The following is a 19,046-nucleotide window of genomic DNA, read 5'->3' as shown; positions in this document are numbered from 1 at the left end:
TATAGAAGCATTCCTTTGTACACACTTTTATAACAATGCTTATCTTTCTACCCCAGGCCTGTGCAAAATGTTTCAAAACAATGGACAGTAGATTCCTTTGGTATTTATTTTCTCACTACCCCTTTAGTGGAGGACAGTTGATGTTTTCTCTGAGGTGAGGTGGGCAAGTTCCCTTCAGCTCATCAGCAGACCTAGCAGGTACCCTCTGGAGTCCCCCTTACCTGTAGCTTCACCTTCTGTGCATTTAGCCTCCTCACTTGGCTCTGGCCCATGTTACAGCCCAGGTCTGCTTTGCTTCCTGTGACTTCTGGCCCTGGAGAAGGTGACTAGACCACAGCAAGACCTCAGGTGCAGAATCACTCAAGCACAGATCCCAGATGGGCAGAAAATTCCTACCTGCAGAAGAGGTGCACTTCCTGTCTTTGCTCTTTCTGCACACCTGACACTATACCATGCTCCTGCTGAAATCAAATGTGCCTACTGCAGGTTGTTGTGGTGACCTCCCACCAGAGCCCACAGGCTCGCTTGCAGGAGTCAAACTTCACCAGCTGTCCCCAGCCCAGAAGGAAAGAGTGTACTATAAATCTACTATAGAAATATTCTTAAAACAGGACCAATTGTCAAAGGAAAATCAGAATTCATTTTGAGGGTACACAGAAATATTTATTTGCTACTTCATTTAGGGCTTGGCCCATATAATTTTTGCACTTTTCTACATTCTAAAATTGGTATATGAAAATATCAGTCTAATTAGGATCTTGTAATAATGTAACAAAACTAAATTTTTTTACAAAATTTAAGTTTGTTACATTGTTACAAATGTATTGTGAAAATATGTTGAATTTTGTTACCCTTCCAAAGTATTGCTTTTCTGACACCTAAACTTCCAATGTCTATCCTATAGATAGGAAATCTGTTTCTAAACAGTGTACTTGGATAAATGGAAAGCAATCAACAGCCACATTTTTGAACATTATGAAATTGACAACATTTTTACAAAACAAAATTTGTCACAACTACTACATGTTAAATGTCATGAACCTCATAGAAAACTGTTCTGTTTTTAACTAAATTATTGCAACGTGAACTAAAAAACCTCTCTGGCAACAAACAGAGTTATAGCATAGTACAAATATAGTATTTGACAATGAATTACTTGTGCCATTTTAAAAATAAAAATAAAGTGCAATTAATTCACTGTCATGCAACTCTCATGAAGCTGTTTTTTTTCAACCCAGAGTTGATACCTTAAGGACATTGAGAAAGGAATTAAATTTATTTTCTATATTCAATATTTTAAAGATTAGATTTCAAGGATCTTAAAAGGCAGTCAAAAATTAATTACAGAAGCTTCACATAATCAGTCAGAAGTTAACATTACCATGAGCAAGTGGCCTCTTGGAGCTCACACCCAGTGTCACACCATGAAATTAATGCTGTTTGCTTTCATTAGAGGCTCCAGGGCTCGTACCATGTACATGTGTCATATTGAAGTTACCTACTGAGATTAAAGCAAATTAAATACGGGGGGGGGGGGATTTCTGAAATATTATACAGAAGGAAGACTACTGTCATTTAGCATGCATTTTCCACCTTCTATTATTCAAAACTCAACAAATTGTGAATTTAGGACACACATAATTTCAAGGAGAAAAGTTTCTTATTAGAATCAAGAGAAGGTCTTCCTCATTGCAGGTGTTCTGGAAGGTGGGTGTGTTCGTGATGACTGTTGCTCTTTCCCTGCCTTGGGCGTCCCCTACCCAGTGGGAACCTGACTGTTCCCAATTTTATTTCGGTCCTTCCTGTCTGGTACTAGATCAGCCACCAGTCCTGGAACACAGATGCTTCGTGCCTGAAGGTACTGCTTTTGATTTTGTATCCTCCCACACATCCTCCTGTCCTGCTCCACAGGTGGTCACTTGTCACCTGATCTGAGTCCTCAGCCACTGCTGTCTCCTAGAAGTAGGAGGAGGAGACGCAAGGCTACCTTCCACACCTGGTCCAGGTGACAGAAGATTTAATCCATGGAAGAATTTAGACACAGCCCATAATGTGGTCTATTTGAGGTAAACATTGCTAGAAGCCTATTGAAAATTTACGAAAGAAAGTTTGATAAAAGACACAGATGAAAACCATCCTTCAGAAATTGATTGATATGGGGAAGACCCTTTAGTGTCTGGAAAGCCAGTGTGTGCTCATAGGAGGTCCCCACTACTGACAGGACAGTGACCAATACAGGTAGACACTGCATCCCCTGGCAGAGACAACAGACTGACCCAAAAGCAGCCCCAGGTGGGCTCTGGAGCTCAGCACAGAACTGGTTTTGTTCCCAGAACTTTCTTTGTGGTTCCATGAATTATTACATTTCACTTGGTTTTCTATTTTAAAAGAAGGCATGAACAAAGCCTATTATTTTAAGAGGACTCTGGTAAAACTTTTGGAGTAATAATTCTTGTCCAAAGTGATACTCACTTCTCAGTTTTTAGTTTCCTTGAGTTGAAATCACTATACCTTAGCTATTCTTAAAACATGGCACAGTGTCTAATTCCAGTGCAATTCACTGTCATGCAACTCTCGTGAAGCTGTTTGTTCAACCCAGAGTTGATACCTTGAGGACATTGAGAAAAGAATTAGAGGCAGAAACCAGATATCTGAAAAGAACATCTGCAGTTACAGTAAAAATCATTTCTCGGATAGTTTTCTCCATGAGTATTTTAGTTTACATCTTGTTCTGTGCTGCCCAATACGATAGCTACTACCCACATGTGGGTTTAAGATTTTAAGTTGATTAAAAATTAAATAAAATAAAAAATTGTTTCTAAGTTGCAAGAGTCAGTTCCAATGCTCAATAGATAAACAAGCAAGGAATTGCTGTACAGAAAAATTCTATTCCAGAAAGTTCCATCAGACAGCCCTTCTCTAGCATTTTATTCAGGTAATCACAATAAGTAGGAATAAACTTGATAGTTTTTAAAATAAGTTATTATTTTTCTATACTAAATATTTGCAAACTACATGACTATAGATTACATTAATAATTGATTAAATTATACAATTCAAAACATTTGCAGTAACATTGACATTAAAAATAATTCACCAATTATTAAATTGTCTACTTTTAAAGATACAACACATAAAAACATAAATGTAGAAAGACTGAGTGTGTACTGTTAAACTCTGAGGTTTGGCACTCATATTATTTTATTTAATATTTCTTGCAGAAGAAAAGCAACCTTATTTTTATATGTCCTCAGTGATTTTCCATTGCCAAAACCTAAACGAAAGTGCATAAATTATATCTGTACTAACAGTGCACACACACACATTGCTGAATCACATTTTGACTAGTTGTTGCTTGCAATAAGAGTTATTATTCTTGGGTCTCAAAGTCTCTGAGTAGCAAGAATGGTTGTCCAAATTCATTTTACCCTCAATATAACATCTTTTTGTCAAACACAGACCATTTTCTGAAATGTTTGCAATCTCGGCATACAGGAAAATAGCCAGTCCATGTTTTTTCTTACTCAAAGAACTAAAAAAGCAACTGCACTGCTTTAAAAGAGAATCCCTGTTTTTGTTGATTTGCTTCTTTTGAAGTTTCTTCAGGTCATTGAAATTCTGTAATTTCAAATGTCTTCCATGTTTCCTTTGAAAAAAGTACTGCTTGAGACTCTTACAACAAAATTGGATCAAGAAGACTAGGGCCCCACAGGCTCAGCAGAGGGACAGTGGTGGCAGAGAGTAGAGTGGACCCATCCCCCTGTGCAAACACTGAGTGCAGTTCACCTAGGTCGTGCACAGGTGGCTCAGGCAGAAGCAAGGAACCCAGCTCAATTTATGCAGCAAGAAAATATTCTATTGAGAGGTGTTACAAAGAAGTTTTGAGCAACTGCTGCTGCTGAAATGTAGCAGAGCCTGTGGGGGACACAGAAATCAACCCACAAAGACAGATGGCTGGCAACAGTGTCCAGGGGCACAGGTGGTGGGTGTGGTGTTGGACAGACCTGTCACCTATGAATGGAAGATCTCAAGCACATAACTTAGTCTCTCAATCCTTAATTTCTCACCTATAAAAATGGAGATAATTAAAATGCCTAAAGATCATTGGGTCATTGCAAAGATTGAAAGTGGTTCTTAGGTATAAGTACTTGGTATCATGTCTGGAACAGCAACCACCCAATGCATTTTAATATTTGCTGTGATTTTTAAGGATAGTAAGTCATTATCATTTCCACAAGTTCACTAACCTGTCTTGCAAGGAGTTTCCCTGCCCCTTCTCAAAAGGCTTGGATAAATACACTTCTGAAGATATATGGCTCCAGCTTCTTTCCTTCTGGCAGGATGGAAGTGCAGTCTGGACTTCTACATAGTTCTTTTTAAAGCTTACCAGCCCAGAATGACGATGACTCAAAACGCTAACATGTCACATGTTGGGTATGCAAACATCATACATCCTGTATTGAACATACAGTGATTTCTGAAATGCATAGTCAATTTATGAAGCCAACAGATTGTTGGAGAATTTTGGCCCAGACACTATGAAAATTTAGTAAGCTCCTGTGTGTGCAGAGACAGGATAAGGAAACAGGAGGAGATGGGCCATGGATTGCTGGGTCTGCATGTCTGCATGTCTTCAATTCTAGAATTAGTGCTTTCAAATGCATCCTTTGTGGATGTGAAGAATGACTAAGTCAATACTTGTAAAACTTTGATTTGAGAATAGTGCCCGACTGTAGAAAATGTTAGTCCTGATTGCAATAATTATTATTCAACTGTAACCATCGTGTCTAGTAGTCAGGAGTAACAAAAAATCATTCAGACCCAGAAGACATACAATAGACAATTTTTTTACATTTCCAGCTCTTCCTTGTCAATGAAAATCTGCCCCAGAATAAAGTTCTGGATGACTTACTATTCCAGGTACATGTTCTGGGCCTCCAGCTAATGACATTTAGAGGCCACAGCCTTCCCTGGCCTGGGCTTCCTTGTCCCTGAAGCAAGGCATTTGGAAAGAACTAGCCAGTTTAAGAATGTAGACCTAGGACTCCAATATATCTAAAAGATCTATTTAAATGGAAAAATTCTGTGCTGTGCTTTATGTTTGGAAAGCCTGCATGTAAAATAGTAGATTTTTTACAATAAAGAAATATTCTTATTCATGCAAATCCATGTCTACACAAATACAAACTGTTGGTCACTGGGCTTTCCCCCTCCCTAAACACACACTGTTGGTGGATTTCAAGAAGCATGAATAAAGTTTTTAAAACCTTACATTATTAAAGTTTACAAAGTACCTAAATGTGAGGTTTTAGTGATTACACTGAGATTCATTTAAAGGTAGTTAAAAACTAATTTTTTTTTGTATATGAGAATTGGTCCAAGTTAAATGTCATTTGAAAAAAAAAAACTGATGAATAGTCAGCCCCATTCTGAACAAGCTCGAGTCATTTTCATGCCAGTCCTGTTGGCTCTCCAGGGAGACTTTTGGGCCTTCTTTGACCTCATCTAAGTCCACCTGCTCCCCAGACCCATTAATATCCCACTATCTCCAGAGAGCCTGCCTGCCCTCCAGAGCCCACCTCAGGTCTCTGAGTGACTGCAGTGTGTCTGGGCCATCCCTTTGGCCCTGAGCCCAGCTGCCTTTGGAGAGTCGTATGAATAGCCGCCCTTGCTAACTTCACTGGGCATTTCCTAGTCAGCGCTACTTGTCTCTAATGTTCACAGTGACTTATACAAAGTCTACGTAGTTTTAGGAAATTCACTTAACCTCCCTGTGCATCCATTTCCTTATTTATGATGGGGGAGATTATCAATGCATACCTCAGAGCATTGCTGAAAACAGTATGCCAGATAATGTATGTGGGGCTTTTATCTGGGTACCTAGCTCACTAAGTAATGGAAGCAATATTAGTAATTTCAAGGCCTTGGGCAAGTGTAAGCAACAACAGTAGTCATAATAATACTAAGGGAAAGTGGCACCAAGTAGTTATGACTTATGATGGGGTTACATCCTGATGGATCCACCATAAATGGAAAACACTGTTAAGTTGAAGATGCATTTCATGCTCCTAACCCACGAATGCCCCAAATTAGCTGCACAGTACTCTGTAGAGTGTCAGTTTTTTCTCCTCGTGATCCCAGGACTACTAGGAGCTGTGGTTACTGCCACTACCTAGAAACCCAAGAAAAGATCAGACCAAATATCAATAGCCTAAGAAAAGACCCAAATTCAAAATTGGCAATATGGTTTCTACACACGAGATTCATTTTGGCTTCATTGTAAAGTCAAAACATCCTAAATTGGCGTCTATCTGTACTATCTATGTTAAACCTCTCCTGTGTCCTATATTACCCAACACTGCGAGACAGTTTCCTAGAGCATGCTCACTCTACCCAATTAGAACATGAAGGCTGCGAGAGGTTCTGCGGTTTGCTCTGAGGCCAGTCAGGTAGGAAGGAACAGGCAGAGATGCAAGCCTCGGAAGTCTGTGCCCCAGGCTCATCTCTGTAACAGGAAGACATCCCAAACTCTCAAGTGAAAATGCATCACAGATTCATGTGGGGCTGGGAGCATACCTGCTTCTGTCCCAAAGCCTAGACACAGTGAGGGGTGGGCACTCTGTCTCCTAAACAGTTGGATTTGTTGCTCCTCAGACTGCATTAGGAACTTACAACAGAGAGTGTCTTTAATCATACCCATTTTCAAGTGCTTGAAATATTCTGTCCTACCTTCAAATGATTCTAAAGGAAACTGGACAAATCAGCATAGTGCTTTGAAATGAAGAGGGGCACTCATGAGAAGGACATCCTCTAGGCAAGTGTCCACGTGTGCAAGTTGGTCAGTCCCTAGCATTAAGAAAAGTTGCTCCAAACCTGTCCATTGCTCCTATTTACTGATCTCTCTGGACTATAAACCAGTGGGCAACAAGATTAGTGTAAATATGGGGTAAGATGCCAACTTCCCTGAGGACAGTTATCGGGACAGAATCATAGAAGTGTTATCCCTACTGAAGCTTGCCACGATTGTGCCCATCAGATGCCACAGCACTAGCCTGAAGGTCAACTTTGGTCAGCGTCGAAGCTTTGGCACGTTCTCACTGAAGATCTTTGGTCTGGGATTGGAGAATGAAGGTGGAAGTGTGTAGGATCAGAGGAGAAGTGTGAGAGTGCACCTATGCATGTGTGCACAGTCACATGACCAGAGAAGGTGCAAGGGCATGGACACATAAGGCGTGGCTGGATAGCTAAAGCCTGGCTGTGGACTATTCTGGCCATTCACAAATAGGTCATGAGCAGGACAGGAAAAAGAACAGTCTCATTGGACTTTTTTCCTCTCTCTGCATTCTTTCTATCAGAGGTACATGATACACAGATGCTGACAGTGGTACAGTTCCAATAGAAGGGGCAGAGGTTATTTGAGCTTAATGAACTAGAAAATAGCCTTGAAAACAAGAAATTCTGCAGAAATCAGTACAAGGCGGCCCATCTACAAACCAAAATCACCTGAGGGTCTGATGCGAGGACAGCCTGGCATAGACATAGCAGAAAAAGTTCATAGGTTCCAGTTATCCTGAGAAGTTAACATCATAAATAACACCAGGTTAATGAAGATTTTGATAAAGTTATATGGCATGCTCCTCAAATCCAGTGTACATCAGGATCCTCTGAAGAACTTGTTAAAATCACATCTCTGGGCCCCACAGCCTGAGTTCTGAGCAGCAAGTCTGGAAGAGGCCTGAGAATTCTGTATTTAAACATGTTCCTAAGAGATGTTATTATTGCTGGTTGGAGCCCACACTCAAAGAACCACGGTAAGCAGAATGGAGAAAATTCTAACATTCTGCTTTAGGTCTCACTCCATTTAGTGAATTATTCCCCATTTTGATTAATAGATTTGAAGAGGTATATAAAGGAATAGTATAGGATACGAGGAAAAAACACCAAGCAAATGATCAAAAGACTATTAAATAAAATAGAGAATGAGTGTTTTAAATTAAGAAAAGGAGAACAATACTATTTAATGAATATTTTCAATATGTAAGTGTTGACTGTGACTAAGGGGGTTCTCTGGATTTCCAGGGGCTGGGCCAAGACAAAATAGAACTAGAGTATAATAAGACTGAGATTAGGAATATAAAGACACGGCTAAGCCTTGAGAGAAAGTGTAGAACTTCAGTTTCCAAAGATGTGTTGATTTAAATGACTTAGATTTGATATTGAAATTTTTGCTTCAAAATTTTTCTTCTAATTCTTAGATTCTATAGAACTCAACAATAAATTTGCTCACAATTCAAAAGGATTCTAGAAGGAATAAAGGTAGGGTTAGATCAGAATCAATTTTCCCTTAGGTTACACCCTAGTAACCACATACCTGTAAAAGGTCACTGTCCCTCCTTATTTGAAAGGTTTATATTTTCAGAAGCCCAAAGAAGAATCCCATAGATTCAATGTATGTTGTTTGATGATAAATGCAGATCCCAAGCTTTACATAGAATTCCATAAGATGCTCTTTCATCTTTTAAGTGGTAGAGGGATGTCTCATGAAAATCCAAGGGAGATCCGTAGAGGAAAAGGACCAGGGTGAGAGGAGGGGAGGGAAAGGAGAAATACTGGGGAATATTACTGGACAAATTTTATTATTATATTGTGAGCATGTAATAATGCACACTACAAGTATAATATACCAATTTTTAAAAAAGGAATAATATAAAAAGATGACACAGCTCTACACTTACAGATGTGAAACTACTGTCCATGACATATTATGGAAAGGTTATGAAACACCAGATAACATTACTCCCATTAAATAAGTCATTGCTTCTTAGAAAACAAAATGATGCTCTTTCACTTTTAAAAATATAAAATATTCTACTTTAAATAGTCCATTCAAATAGTTTAAAACCAAGGGAATTTGTGTACCACTAAATGTTTTCATTTTTGCTCCAAACTTATTTTTTAATAAACACACACACACACACACACACACACACACACATATATATATATATATATATATATATTGCCAATGGACCTTTATTTTATTTATTTATATGTGGTGTTGAGAACCAAACCCAGGCCTTCCACATGCTAGGCAAGTGCTCTACCCCTGAGCTATAACCCCAGCCCGCTCCAAATTTATTTTTGAGTTTGCTCACTGATACTCAAAGTTAGCATTTGAATTTTGATGACTTACAATTTTCTAGCCAGTTGTGGTAGCACACACCTCTAATCCCAGTGACTCAGGAGGTTGAGGCAGGAGGACCAGAAGTTCAAATCCAGCTTCAGCCACTTACAAGTTCTTAAGCAACTTAGCGAGACTCTGTCTCAAAATATAATACATATATATATTTTAAAAAGGACTGGGTTGTGGCTCAGGGGTTAAGAACCCTTGAGTTCAATCCCTGGTACCAAAAAAAAATCTATATCTCTACTATAGATATTTTATACAAATGAGATATTTAAGTTACATGTTAACATCCACCTCTACTATGTATTCTACGTTCTTCAATTGGATATGATAAAGTGTTTATGCCTCTTTCCACAGGAAGGAAACAGAATATATGGAATAAATGGGTAAATGTTAACATTAACAGTATTTTTTGTTGCTAAAAAATAAAGATGAGATACTTTAAAATCTCTCTGGTTACCTGTCTAGAAAAAAAAAGTTTCTTTGAGATGGGTGTAGATGAATCTTAGAACCAAGAACAAAGGTTTCTGTCTCACCCTTCTCAAGATGAATTCATGTAGGTACACACAGCCCCGGAGACACATCACTGGAATCATGAAGAAAATCATCTTTGGAACAAAAGGAGGTGAAATCTTGGTTGCTACGTGTATTCACTCACACGTGTAAAAACGTATTGCCTGTTTATGAAGTTCCCAAGAGAACTTTCTTTTAGATAATGAGAATTAAGAGTTTAAATTGAGAACATTAACATGTAAAAAATATGTCCATAGATCTCTTTTAGAGCATACTGAGAAGTTCTAGTATAAGTTTAAAGTTCATATCCATTGAACACAGGTTGGTTATTAACCTCAGACAAAAATAGACACTCTAAATGTATATTTATGTATATAATATTTATGTTATACTTATATTTTAAGAATACTGAAAATGTGACACTTAAACTTGGAAGTCCAAGTGTTATTTACAGACCATCAGATGAACATCACACAGGAACTTTTGAGAAATCAGCCATGCCCCATACCTGCTGACACAGAATCTACATTTTAATAAGACTCTCCAGTGATTTGCATACCCTTTAAAAATTGAACCTTGGAAGCCCTGGGCAACATGACCATTATTTTTTTTTCTGCATTTTGTTCTAGAAGACAAATTTGTCTGCTAATTAAAACCATGATGTATAAAACTATTAGTTTAATAATGCTCAAATTTTGAACCAGATTTAAATATTCTAACCAGATACCAAGACCACCCAATAGTCATTAAAACTTTCAAAGGGGACAAAAAAAAAAAAAAAAAGCAATCTGTTCCTTTATTATAGTGGGCATACAATCAAGGTAAAAATGTAAACATTGTTCCAAATAACACCATAAATGTCACTTGTTTAATATATATTTATAATCTAAAATGGTAAGTCGTTCTAATTTCACATGATATATACATGACCATGAAATAGACAATCATTAATTATTTTAGTAATGATTTAAGAACTTCCTTAAAAAATTTAAGAACTCTCCAAGATACTTTTATTGACATGAAATATCTCTGTTCTACATCTGCTCTTCTATTTATTTTTTAATATTTTATTTATTTTTTTTTTTAGTTGGACACAATATCTTTATTTATTTTTATGTGGTGCTGAGGATTGAACCCAAGGCCTGGAATATACTAAGGCAAGTGCTCTACCGCTGAGCCACACCCCCAGCCCCTCATCTGCTTTTTTAAACTTCTTATTTCAATCCTGCCTTAAATCCTGGAGGAATCTAAGACTATTCATGCATGACAAGTCATTTGAGGAATTCTCCCCTCCTGAACTGAGATTTGATTTAGGCATCCAGGGAAGAAGGGGCTTGGTCTCCCCTCATTGCCCCTGGACAGGAACCAGGAAGAAACAAACTTGAACTGGTTATAACTCAGTGCTAGAGCACTTGCTTATTATGTATAAGGTCCTGGGTTCCATTCCCAGCACCACAAAAAAAGGGAAAAAAAAAGAACTTGATTGATAAAAAGAAATAAAGAGTTAAGGTGTAAAACGAAATATGACTTTGGCTATCCACCACTTGGGTAATTAGCCTCAGCTAAGAATTCTAATAAGGTAAGTAAATTGCTCCATCTTCAAAAACAACTGTTTTCACTGAAAATAATATAAATTCCTTGTAAACTAGAAATAGTAACTACATGGAATAAAAGATTACCTGCTACCTCAGGGCTGCTGGAAATCTGAGAGTTTTCCATATGTATTCGGTCCTGTTGCAAGATAATGTTATTGAATATATGAATGCATACACACACGTAAACATATACAAATACATTGACAGACATGCACATTACTTAACAATTAACCTCATAGAAACAAAGCATCCTTGTAGAAAACCACCTACACATTCCCAAATCTTCATAATTTAAAAACAGTAAGGACACATTAGAATTGAACTGAAAAATCCCTTAACTGAAATCTGTTATTTTAAAAACGCTCAGAAGCAGCCATGGGGCTAGTATTTACAAGACCAGTATACATACAGAGCACGGTACAAATAGATCTTTACTTACAGCCATATTGGCTATCATTTCACATGTCATTTAAAATAGGAAACTTTATTTCCTAATTATAGAACCAAATTTTTGTAACAATAACATGTTAAAAAGCACTTTTTCCTTTGCCCCCACATCCAGCATTGTGCAAAGAAAGAGCAAAACTTAGGCTTTGGAAAACTCAACTTCGAATTTGGGATCTACCCTGTGGCTTTGTAGACTTAGCATATTTCTTATCCTTTTCTCCGACTCTTACTTTTCTGACCTGCAAAAGTGTGTTTCTGTGACTACAGCTAAAGAGCAGGTAAAATTTCAAGCAGGGGGCTTAGAACTCGTTATGTTGTCTATAGCAGTTCATATTGTCATCCTTATAATTCTTACTATTGAAATATGCAAATGGGAGCCACAATTCCTACGAAGGCATCATTTATTGCTTTAAACCTCCTTATCAATATTCCCCAACCCATGTCAAAACACTTACCTTGTCACTTCTCCCACAGAGAGACATTATTAAATTTTAAGTGATTAAAAATGAACAGACTCATCATATTCAATCTACCAAGTCTATCCAATGTTCAAATATATTTTAAAGGCATCAACTTGATTAGGTTGATCATACGGCAAGATGCATTGAAAATCCTTTATCATTTCTTAAATATTTCAGTTCCTCTCCCACTTCCCTATGTAACCTCAGGGAGGAGACACAGATTCAAGTAGAAGATTTAGTCACACTTGTGCTACATTAGAACAGGCTTTGGAGAGATAGTATCAGCATAGAGGCTGCTGGAATGATCCTAAGACCACTATGAGCATAATATTCGCGACAAACCAATGTAGTTAAATTATTACAAACAACCCCTCCCCGAAGGCCTTGAAATACTGGTGGGAATGCTGTGGGAATGTTGATGAGCTGTCTAGATATTCTTCTCTGGTTACATAGACACAGCTATAATTTCATTACAAATAAAGGAACAGTAACTGTGTCTTCATCTCTTTACACTAACAGAAATGACATGCAGTCTCAGTGACTTTAAAGCATATTTAAAGTCAAATTTTTCTGTGCAATTTCCCAAGGCAATCTTTGCTTTCCGAAAACAGGCAATACAACTTTTATTGCATTTAAGTTTGTCTGTGTGTGTCTATATATAAAAAGAAGGAAGAATTCAAATTTAACTTTTCATGAATAACCATGTGATAATTCTGCTTGTGAACTCACAGGTTATAGTAGATACATACCACAGTCATGTATGTATGTTGTGCATTCACAAACTTAATCATTAAATAGGAGACCACCTGTTTCAAATGTATTCTTTGCTACAGACAATATAAAAAGAAAAACTTGTTCTATTCAATTCTGTTTATCTCAATCAAGAATAACCACTAATATATTCTTAAAGAGAGATAGGAAAGGTGATGTTTGCATAATTCATGATAGCTTCACATTAATTTATTTTTCAGAACATATTAAACTTATTCTGCTTTCAATAGTTATCATTAATAATTTTTGTTTTGTTTCCCGAAAACTATCATACTTTAAGAAACTACAATAGTGGGTCTAATCAATCCTATTTCATGTATAATTGATTTTTAGAATGGATGTACTGAAAAATGACTCTCTTAATTCTAGATTTGCATGGCAACATTTGAAACTAGTGGTCTAACACAGGAAACCATGCAGAATGAGTCACAGCATTTATAGAAATTGCAAAGTAATTCTTATTAACAGTAATCACTCAAAGGAAACAAAGAACAACGAATCAGAATGAGTTCATGGTTTCAGAGTTGGTAACTCATTATTAAGTTTATGTTACAAGAAACAGGTTCCTTCTAAGCATAATTATGTAAATAATTTTTGTTGGCTTCAAAAAGATCATATTCTGTTCAATACATGCAATGTTGAAAGTCTACTTTGATTTTTTAAAAAAGAAAATTCAGAAAAAGTAATTCCTTCTCCATTTTCCTTAATAACTCAGATTTATTTTAAAGTCCAGGTAAAAACCCTGGAACTTGTTTATTTAAATTAACATGGGGGACATGTCATACCCTTTCCTTTCCCACATACCACCATATAAAACAAAAACCACACCCCCAAATATAAAATAAAACAAAATCCTTGTCCCAAAACAAGAAGTAATGCTGAGCAGTCAACAACTTTTTTGAAAAAGTGACAACACTGGAAACATCATTTTTCACTCAGTCACTTAACTCATTTAAATGATGTCATTGCTTCACCAATGCTAAGTATTCCTGCGGCTTGACAGAGAATCCAATGCAAAGAATTTACGGGAGCACATCAACCATTGGGTGGGCAGTGGAAGTGCTTGCCATAGGCAGTGTCCTTCTAGGTGGAAGGCTGCTACACATCACTAGGCGATCGTGCCCTCTGGGACAGGCTGGTTGGGATGCAGCCGCAGCAGATGAGGCAGAGGGCTTTCTGGATCTCTTGGTTTCTGAAAGCATATATAACAGGATTGATGATGGAATTGTAGGTGGCAGGCAGGAGAGTAGCGTAGGTATAGATGGAAGGATAGGTGTAATCTGCTATCAAGGAATAGAGGGTGAAAGGCATCCAGCAAGCAGCAAATGTCCCAAGGATGATAGCCAGGGTGGAGACCCCTTTCCGGGTGGTCACATAGTGTGATGTGGCCAGGAAGTGGTGTTGCAGGGCTATCTGATGGGCGTGCCTCATCACAATCTTACAGATCTGAATGTAGAGTTGAAGCATCAGTGCAAACATAAAGAGGAAAGAGACGGAAAGAATGGCTGCGTTGTTCTTGGTGAGAGGTCTGACCACGCTGCAAGTGGACTCGTCCCGCAGGCAATTCCAGCCCATGACAGGCAGTAGCCCCAGGCAGATGGAAGTCCCCCAGAGCATGACCAGCATGACATAGGTAAATGTGACCGTCCTTTCGGAATGGTACGTCAGAGCGTAATACAGCGAGAGGTAGCGGTCAACAGTGATAGCCAGCAAGCTGCACACAGAGGCGGAGAAGGAGGCGACAATGAGTCCGATGGTGACCAGTTTGGTGGCTTCTGACTGAAGCAGGTAGGCAAAAACAAAATTGATGATGAGTCCAATGCCAGCCAGCAGGTCTGCAAGAGCCAGACTGCCTATCAGCAAGAACATAGGTGCTCGCAGGCTAGGGTTGTGGAAGATGATAAGGACCACAATGGCATTTTCACAGGAGATGAGAGTTCCTGAGGTACACAAGACAATGTCCCAGGGGTTGACTACGAGCTCAGGCTCTGACTCTACAACCGGAACCTGGGAGGAGACAGCGGCTGAGACGTTCTCGTTGGCACCGGCATCTAAATAATCCCGAGGCAGCCCGCTTAAATTGACCTTCAGGTCTTCATTCATTTTAACCCCTGTCCTCTTCAACGAAAAGACAGGCTTTTTAATGTTTCGGTATAGCAGGGTGACAATCCACGATCATGCAACACACACACACACACACACACACACACACACACACACACAGAAAGCCAGCCCCTACTCAGATACCAGTATCAAATGCCACAAGCTTTGGGAACTGTACACTGGTGACTTAAAACAAAAGCCAAAGTCTCCTGGATTAAACCCCACAACAAAAATGCTGTTTGGCATTGGGGAAAACACAGGGTAGGACTTCAAAACACGAGCGTGAGCGATGTGGGCACACACGGACTCGCAGCGGTCTGTTCGCCAAAGCGCTGGGAATGCACATTTGAGAATCACATCTTGCATGCTGAAAATGAACAACTGTTTCACATCTGGGCAGCTGCTCAAAACACCACGCGGCAGCCGCAAGTCGCGAGTCGGGGACCGCCATCCTCGATGGAATGTTTAAATGGCCTCGAACTCCCACCTTCCAAAATCATCCCTCGCGCGCGTGCACACCCTCAAACACACACCCCCACCAGAACAAAGAGGGGGTCCCAGACTCCCCGCCGTGTGCACGGGGCAGTCGGGGAGGACCACAAAAGGCAGGTGTATGCAATGGAGGTGCTGAGACAGACAGACAGACGGATGCCCATGCATTGCCGCTGCTCCCCTCGCGGCGGGGGAGCGCGGCGGACGCGAGAGTGACAGACAGGGCACGGATACGCACGGCCCGCAGGGGCGGGGGGTCATCGAGGGGGTCACCTTGGCACGCCCAGATCGAGGGGTGTCCTCTGGTGCTTCCAAAGAGCGCGGGCTACTCGTGTGGCATGTCGGCGCTGGTGCCCGCAGCGGCGAGGGGCGGTGGCCCCGCTCCGGAGTGGGCCAGAAGGGCGCGGGGCTCGCGCTCCACAGCAGGTGAGCTGCACCGTGGCAGGTGAGCGGCGGGCTGGGCTCTGGAGCCCAGCTCTCCCTACAACGCCCGCCCTGCTGCACGCTCACCGCGCGCGCGCGCCCCGGCCCCCGCCTCGTGCGCGCCCGCCCGCGGGAGCCCCGGGAGGTCGCGCGCGCCCTTACAAGTCTGGGCTACGCGGGGGCGCGGGCAGGCGAGGGCTGCCCAGGGCGTAGGGCGCACACAGACAGCAGGCTGAGAAATGCACGGTCACCCTGCCCGCCTGCTGCGCCCCGCACCCCACCCCAGCTGGCGGCTCGGGCCTGCGCCCCTGCGGGACAGGGGAGAGAGCGCTTCTTGAGAACCCCGTGACCTATTTCGTTCCTGTGGTTTCCCTGGAGAGTCCTACCCTCTGGGGTCCAACTTTTCAGCTCCTTAAACTGCTATAGTTATGGCCGAAAGAATTGCTTAGGGTGATGCTGCATTCAGGATCAGCAGAAGGGGTGCAGAGTTTCCATGTTAGGGAGGCATATCCTTAAAACAGCAAATTCTCAGGGAGCTCTTTTTAGAATTGTAGTTATCCATATTGTAAAGGAGTCCTTTTCCTTAGTTGTGTTCTGGACCTTGTTTATTGTCATTGTTCCCAGGGAACATATGCTTAACTGGATATATGCTGCTGCTATATGGATCATCATTATTATTTCCGAATTGCACTTATTATGTGCTCCTTGAGCTGTGCTTTCAAATGTAAATGATTTACAAAAACTCATTTTTGCAGAAGCTTCCTGTGGATGCTGGCCAAAACTAGATTCATTTAGGTGCTGCAGTGGCACTGTTAATTTATTGTTTTCACTTCACCACATCAATCAATTCTAAGATTAAGGACCTAATAGTAGCTGTCTAATTTTAAGAGCCCACGGTCTCCTCTAGATTAAAACAACAACAACAACAAACAGCATCTCATAGTTCTTAAATTTAAATATGGTCTCCCAGTTTAAAGATGTGAGAAAGAAAAGGCATAATATTCTGAATGTGTGAATACAGATGGTGTGCAGGTCCTGGGATCCTGGAAATCTTGCCTACAGAGGAATCCCAGGACTCATCTGCCTCCCCCTCCTGCTTACTGTCATCTCTACTGCAATCCAGCAGACTGAGTCTCAACTTCCTGGACTCTCTCTCCCTTCTCTTTCCTTCTCCTGTCAGTCAGTTTCTGACTCCAAAGATGTCGCAGCTTTACTTGCACCCCAGTCTATCAGCTTCACCTCCCCAGTTGCAGCTGTCCTCATCTCTCACTTCCTGAATCCAGCCATTTCTCTCTTTCCCACCCACAGCTACACAGGGCTGCAGTTGTGTGGCTCCCCCTCAATTTGACACATCTGTTCCAAGCCGTCTAAGACCTCCCACTTCCTCCAAAATAGTCTGAACTTTCCACCTTTACAAATCCGCTTTGGATCATTCAGGCTTTTGTTTTGTGGTTTGTCTCACCACATCCCTCCACAGACTCTTTCTGGGTTTTCTATTCCCTAAGACAGCACTTCTCAAACTTTGTTTTTCATACAAAACACCCGGTTTACAAATCAGTAATTCAGAAGTGAGGGCCAGATTTTGCATTTGCAACCCTCTTTCCCAGGGATGCTAATGCTATTGGTCCCTGGATCCTCTAAAAAAAAAAAAGGTTCTATGGAGTGTTAAGAGTCACTTTTGCATGGTAGCTAGATATCAGACATCTGTTCAACAGAAGAGCTTTGTGCTAAAAGGTGGGTGCACAAATGCAATAAGACATGGTCTCTGTGCTCACAGGCTTGAACGGTCTGGTGTACACACACACACACACACACACACACACACACATCTATAATAATATCAGGCAGCAAATGCTATATTGAAGAGATATATAACTGCCTCTCAATTTCCATGTGATAAATAAATAAATTTTAGAATAAAGCAACAAAAATGAGCAACTTTAACATATACATAGCAGTTTCAACAGAATATGGTTCCACTTCTAAGATTTTAGAAGCCTCACATTGGCAGTAGAGTTCAGGAAAAGCGGATGCATAGGGCAAGGTGGACACTCATAGTCAATAACACTGAGATGGGCCCTGACCTCACAGAGATTTCAGGAGTGTAAACTACTCTTTAATGTGTCTGGGAAATAAGATAAAAGCAGTGAGGGCTGGGGAAGAAAAACAGGTATTGAGGTAGATGGCAGAAGCTTATGAATTTTTGCAGTGAAACCTGGGAAGAGATAAAGGAAGGAACTGAGGAAACATACACTTGGGGCTTGGATACATGAACATAACACATGAACTGGCAGCTAAGAGAGTGAGGATGCCCAGCTCCTCCAGGTGGCCAACATCAGCTGTAGTGACTGCTCTGTGGCCTTAGCCCTTCCCCTCAAATGATTACTTGTAACTTTTACTATACTCCTGATTCCATGTTTATTGGTGTGTTTGTTAAATCTTTTGTTGCCAAGGAGCAGAAATCCAATTCAAACTACTTATGAAAAAAGGCCTTTTCTTGTCTGCCATGACTGAGAAAGATCCAGAGTGACTCATGAGGAGGAAGGAGAATCTACAAGAAGCAGGTGCCCTGTACCTGGTGGTCAGTTCCTCCCTGATTTATTTCTGCTTGTTTTTGTCTCTAGGTCTGAAGCCCTCGTACTTTCCTATTCCTCCATGAATCCATGAAAAGTGGCCCTCAGCAGCCCCAGGCTTGCATTTGAGACCATCTTCCTTACTTGTGGAGTGGAATTCAAGGAAGAACCCTGGCATGAGCTGCGCTATGTGCCCAGCTACTAGCCAACCACTGTGGCTAATGGGATGAAAGAGATCAGTTGGCCAGGCTGGGGTAGTGTATAGAGTCCTGTGATGGAAGTCTGCTATAGTTTGGGTGTTGAATGTTCCTCAAAGGTCCATGTGTTAAAGGTTTGGCTCCTAGGGTGGCGTTCTTGGGAGGTGATGGAATCTTTAGAAGGTGGGCCTAGTGGGACGTCCTTAGGTCATCGTGGGGTAGTGTGATCTTGAAGGGACTTATGGGACTCCAGCCCCTTCCTTGTTCTCTTTGTTCCCTGGATC

General features: G+C 40.6%; 1 protein-coding gene across 2 annotated transcripts; it reads right to left on the bottom strand.

Moving 5' to 3' along the window:
• Nucleotides 1-5,392: 5,392 nt before the first annotated feature.
• Gpr12 (G protein-coupled receptor 12) lies at nucleotides 5,393-16,127 on the bottom strand. 2 transcript variants are annotated; one of them, XM_021730079.3, is made up of 2 exons: nucleotides 15,843-16,127; nucleotides 5,393-15,085 (listed from the first exon to the last, which is right to left on the bottom strand). In XM_021730079.3, the coding sequence occupies exon 2, from the start codon at nucleotides 15,075-15,077 to the stop codon at nucleotides 14,073-14,075; it is 1,005 nt and encodes a 334-aa protein (XP_021585754.1). In that variant the 5' UTR covers nucleotides 15,078-15,085; nucleotides 15,843-16,127; the 3' UTR covers nucleotides 5,393-14,072. The 2 variants fall into 2 exon arrangements, with proteins under 2 accessions (XP_021585754.1, XP_005317106.1); XM_005317049.4 differs by having other exon boundaries at nucleotides 5,393-15,092; nucleotides 15,843-16,106.
• Nucleotides 16,128-19,046: the final 2,919 nt, after the last annotated feature.

This window comes from Ictidomys tridecemlineatus, chromosome 6, assembly GCF_052094955.1.
Source record: "Ictidomys tridecemlineatus isolate mIctTri1 chromosome 6, mIctTri1.hap1, whole genome shotgun sequence".
Taxonomy (NCBI): domain Eukaryota; kingdom Metazoa; phylum Chordata; class Mammalia; order Rodentia; family Sciuridae; genus Ictidomys; species Ictidomys tridecemlineatus.
This window is presented reverse-complemented; position numbering and strand designations above follow the sequence as displayed.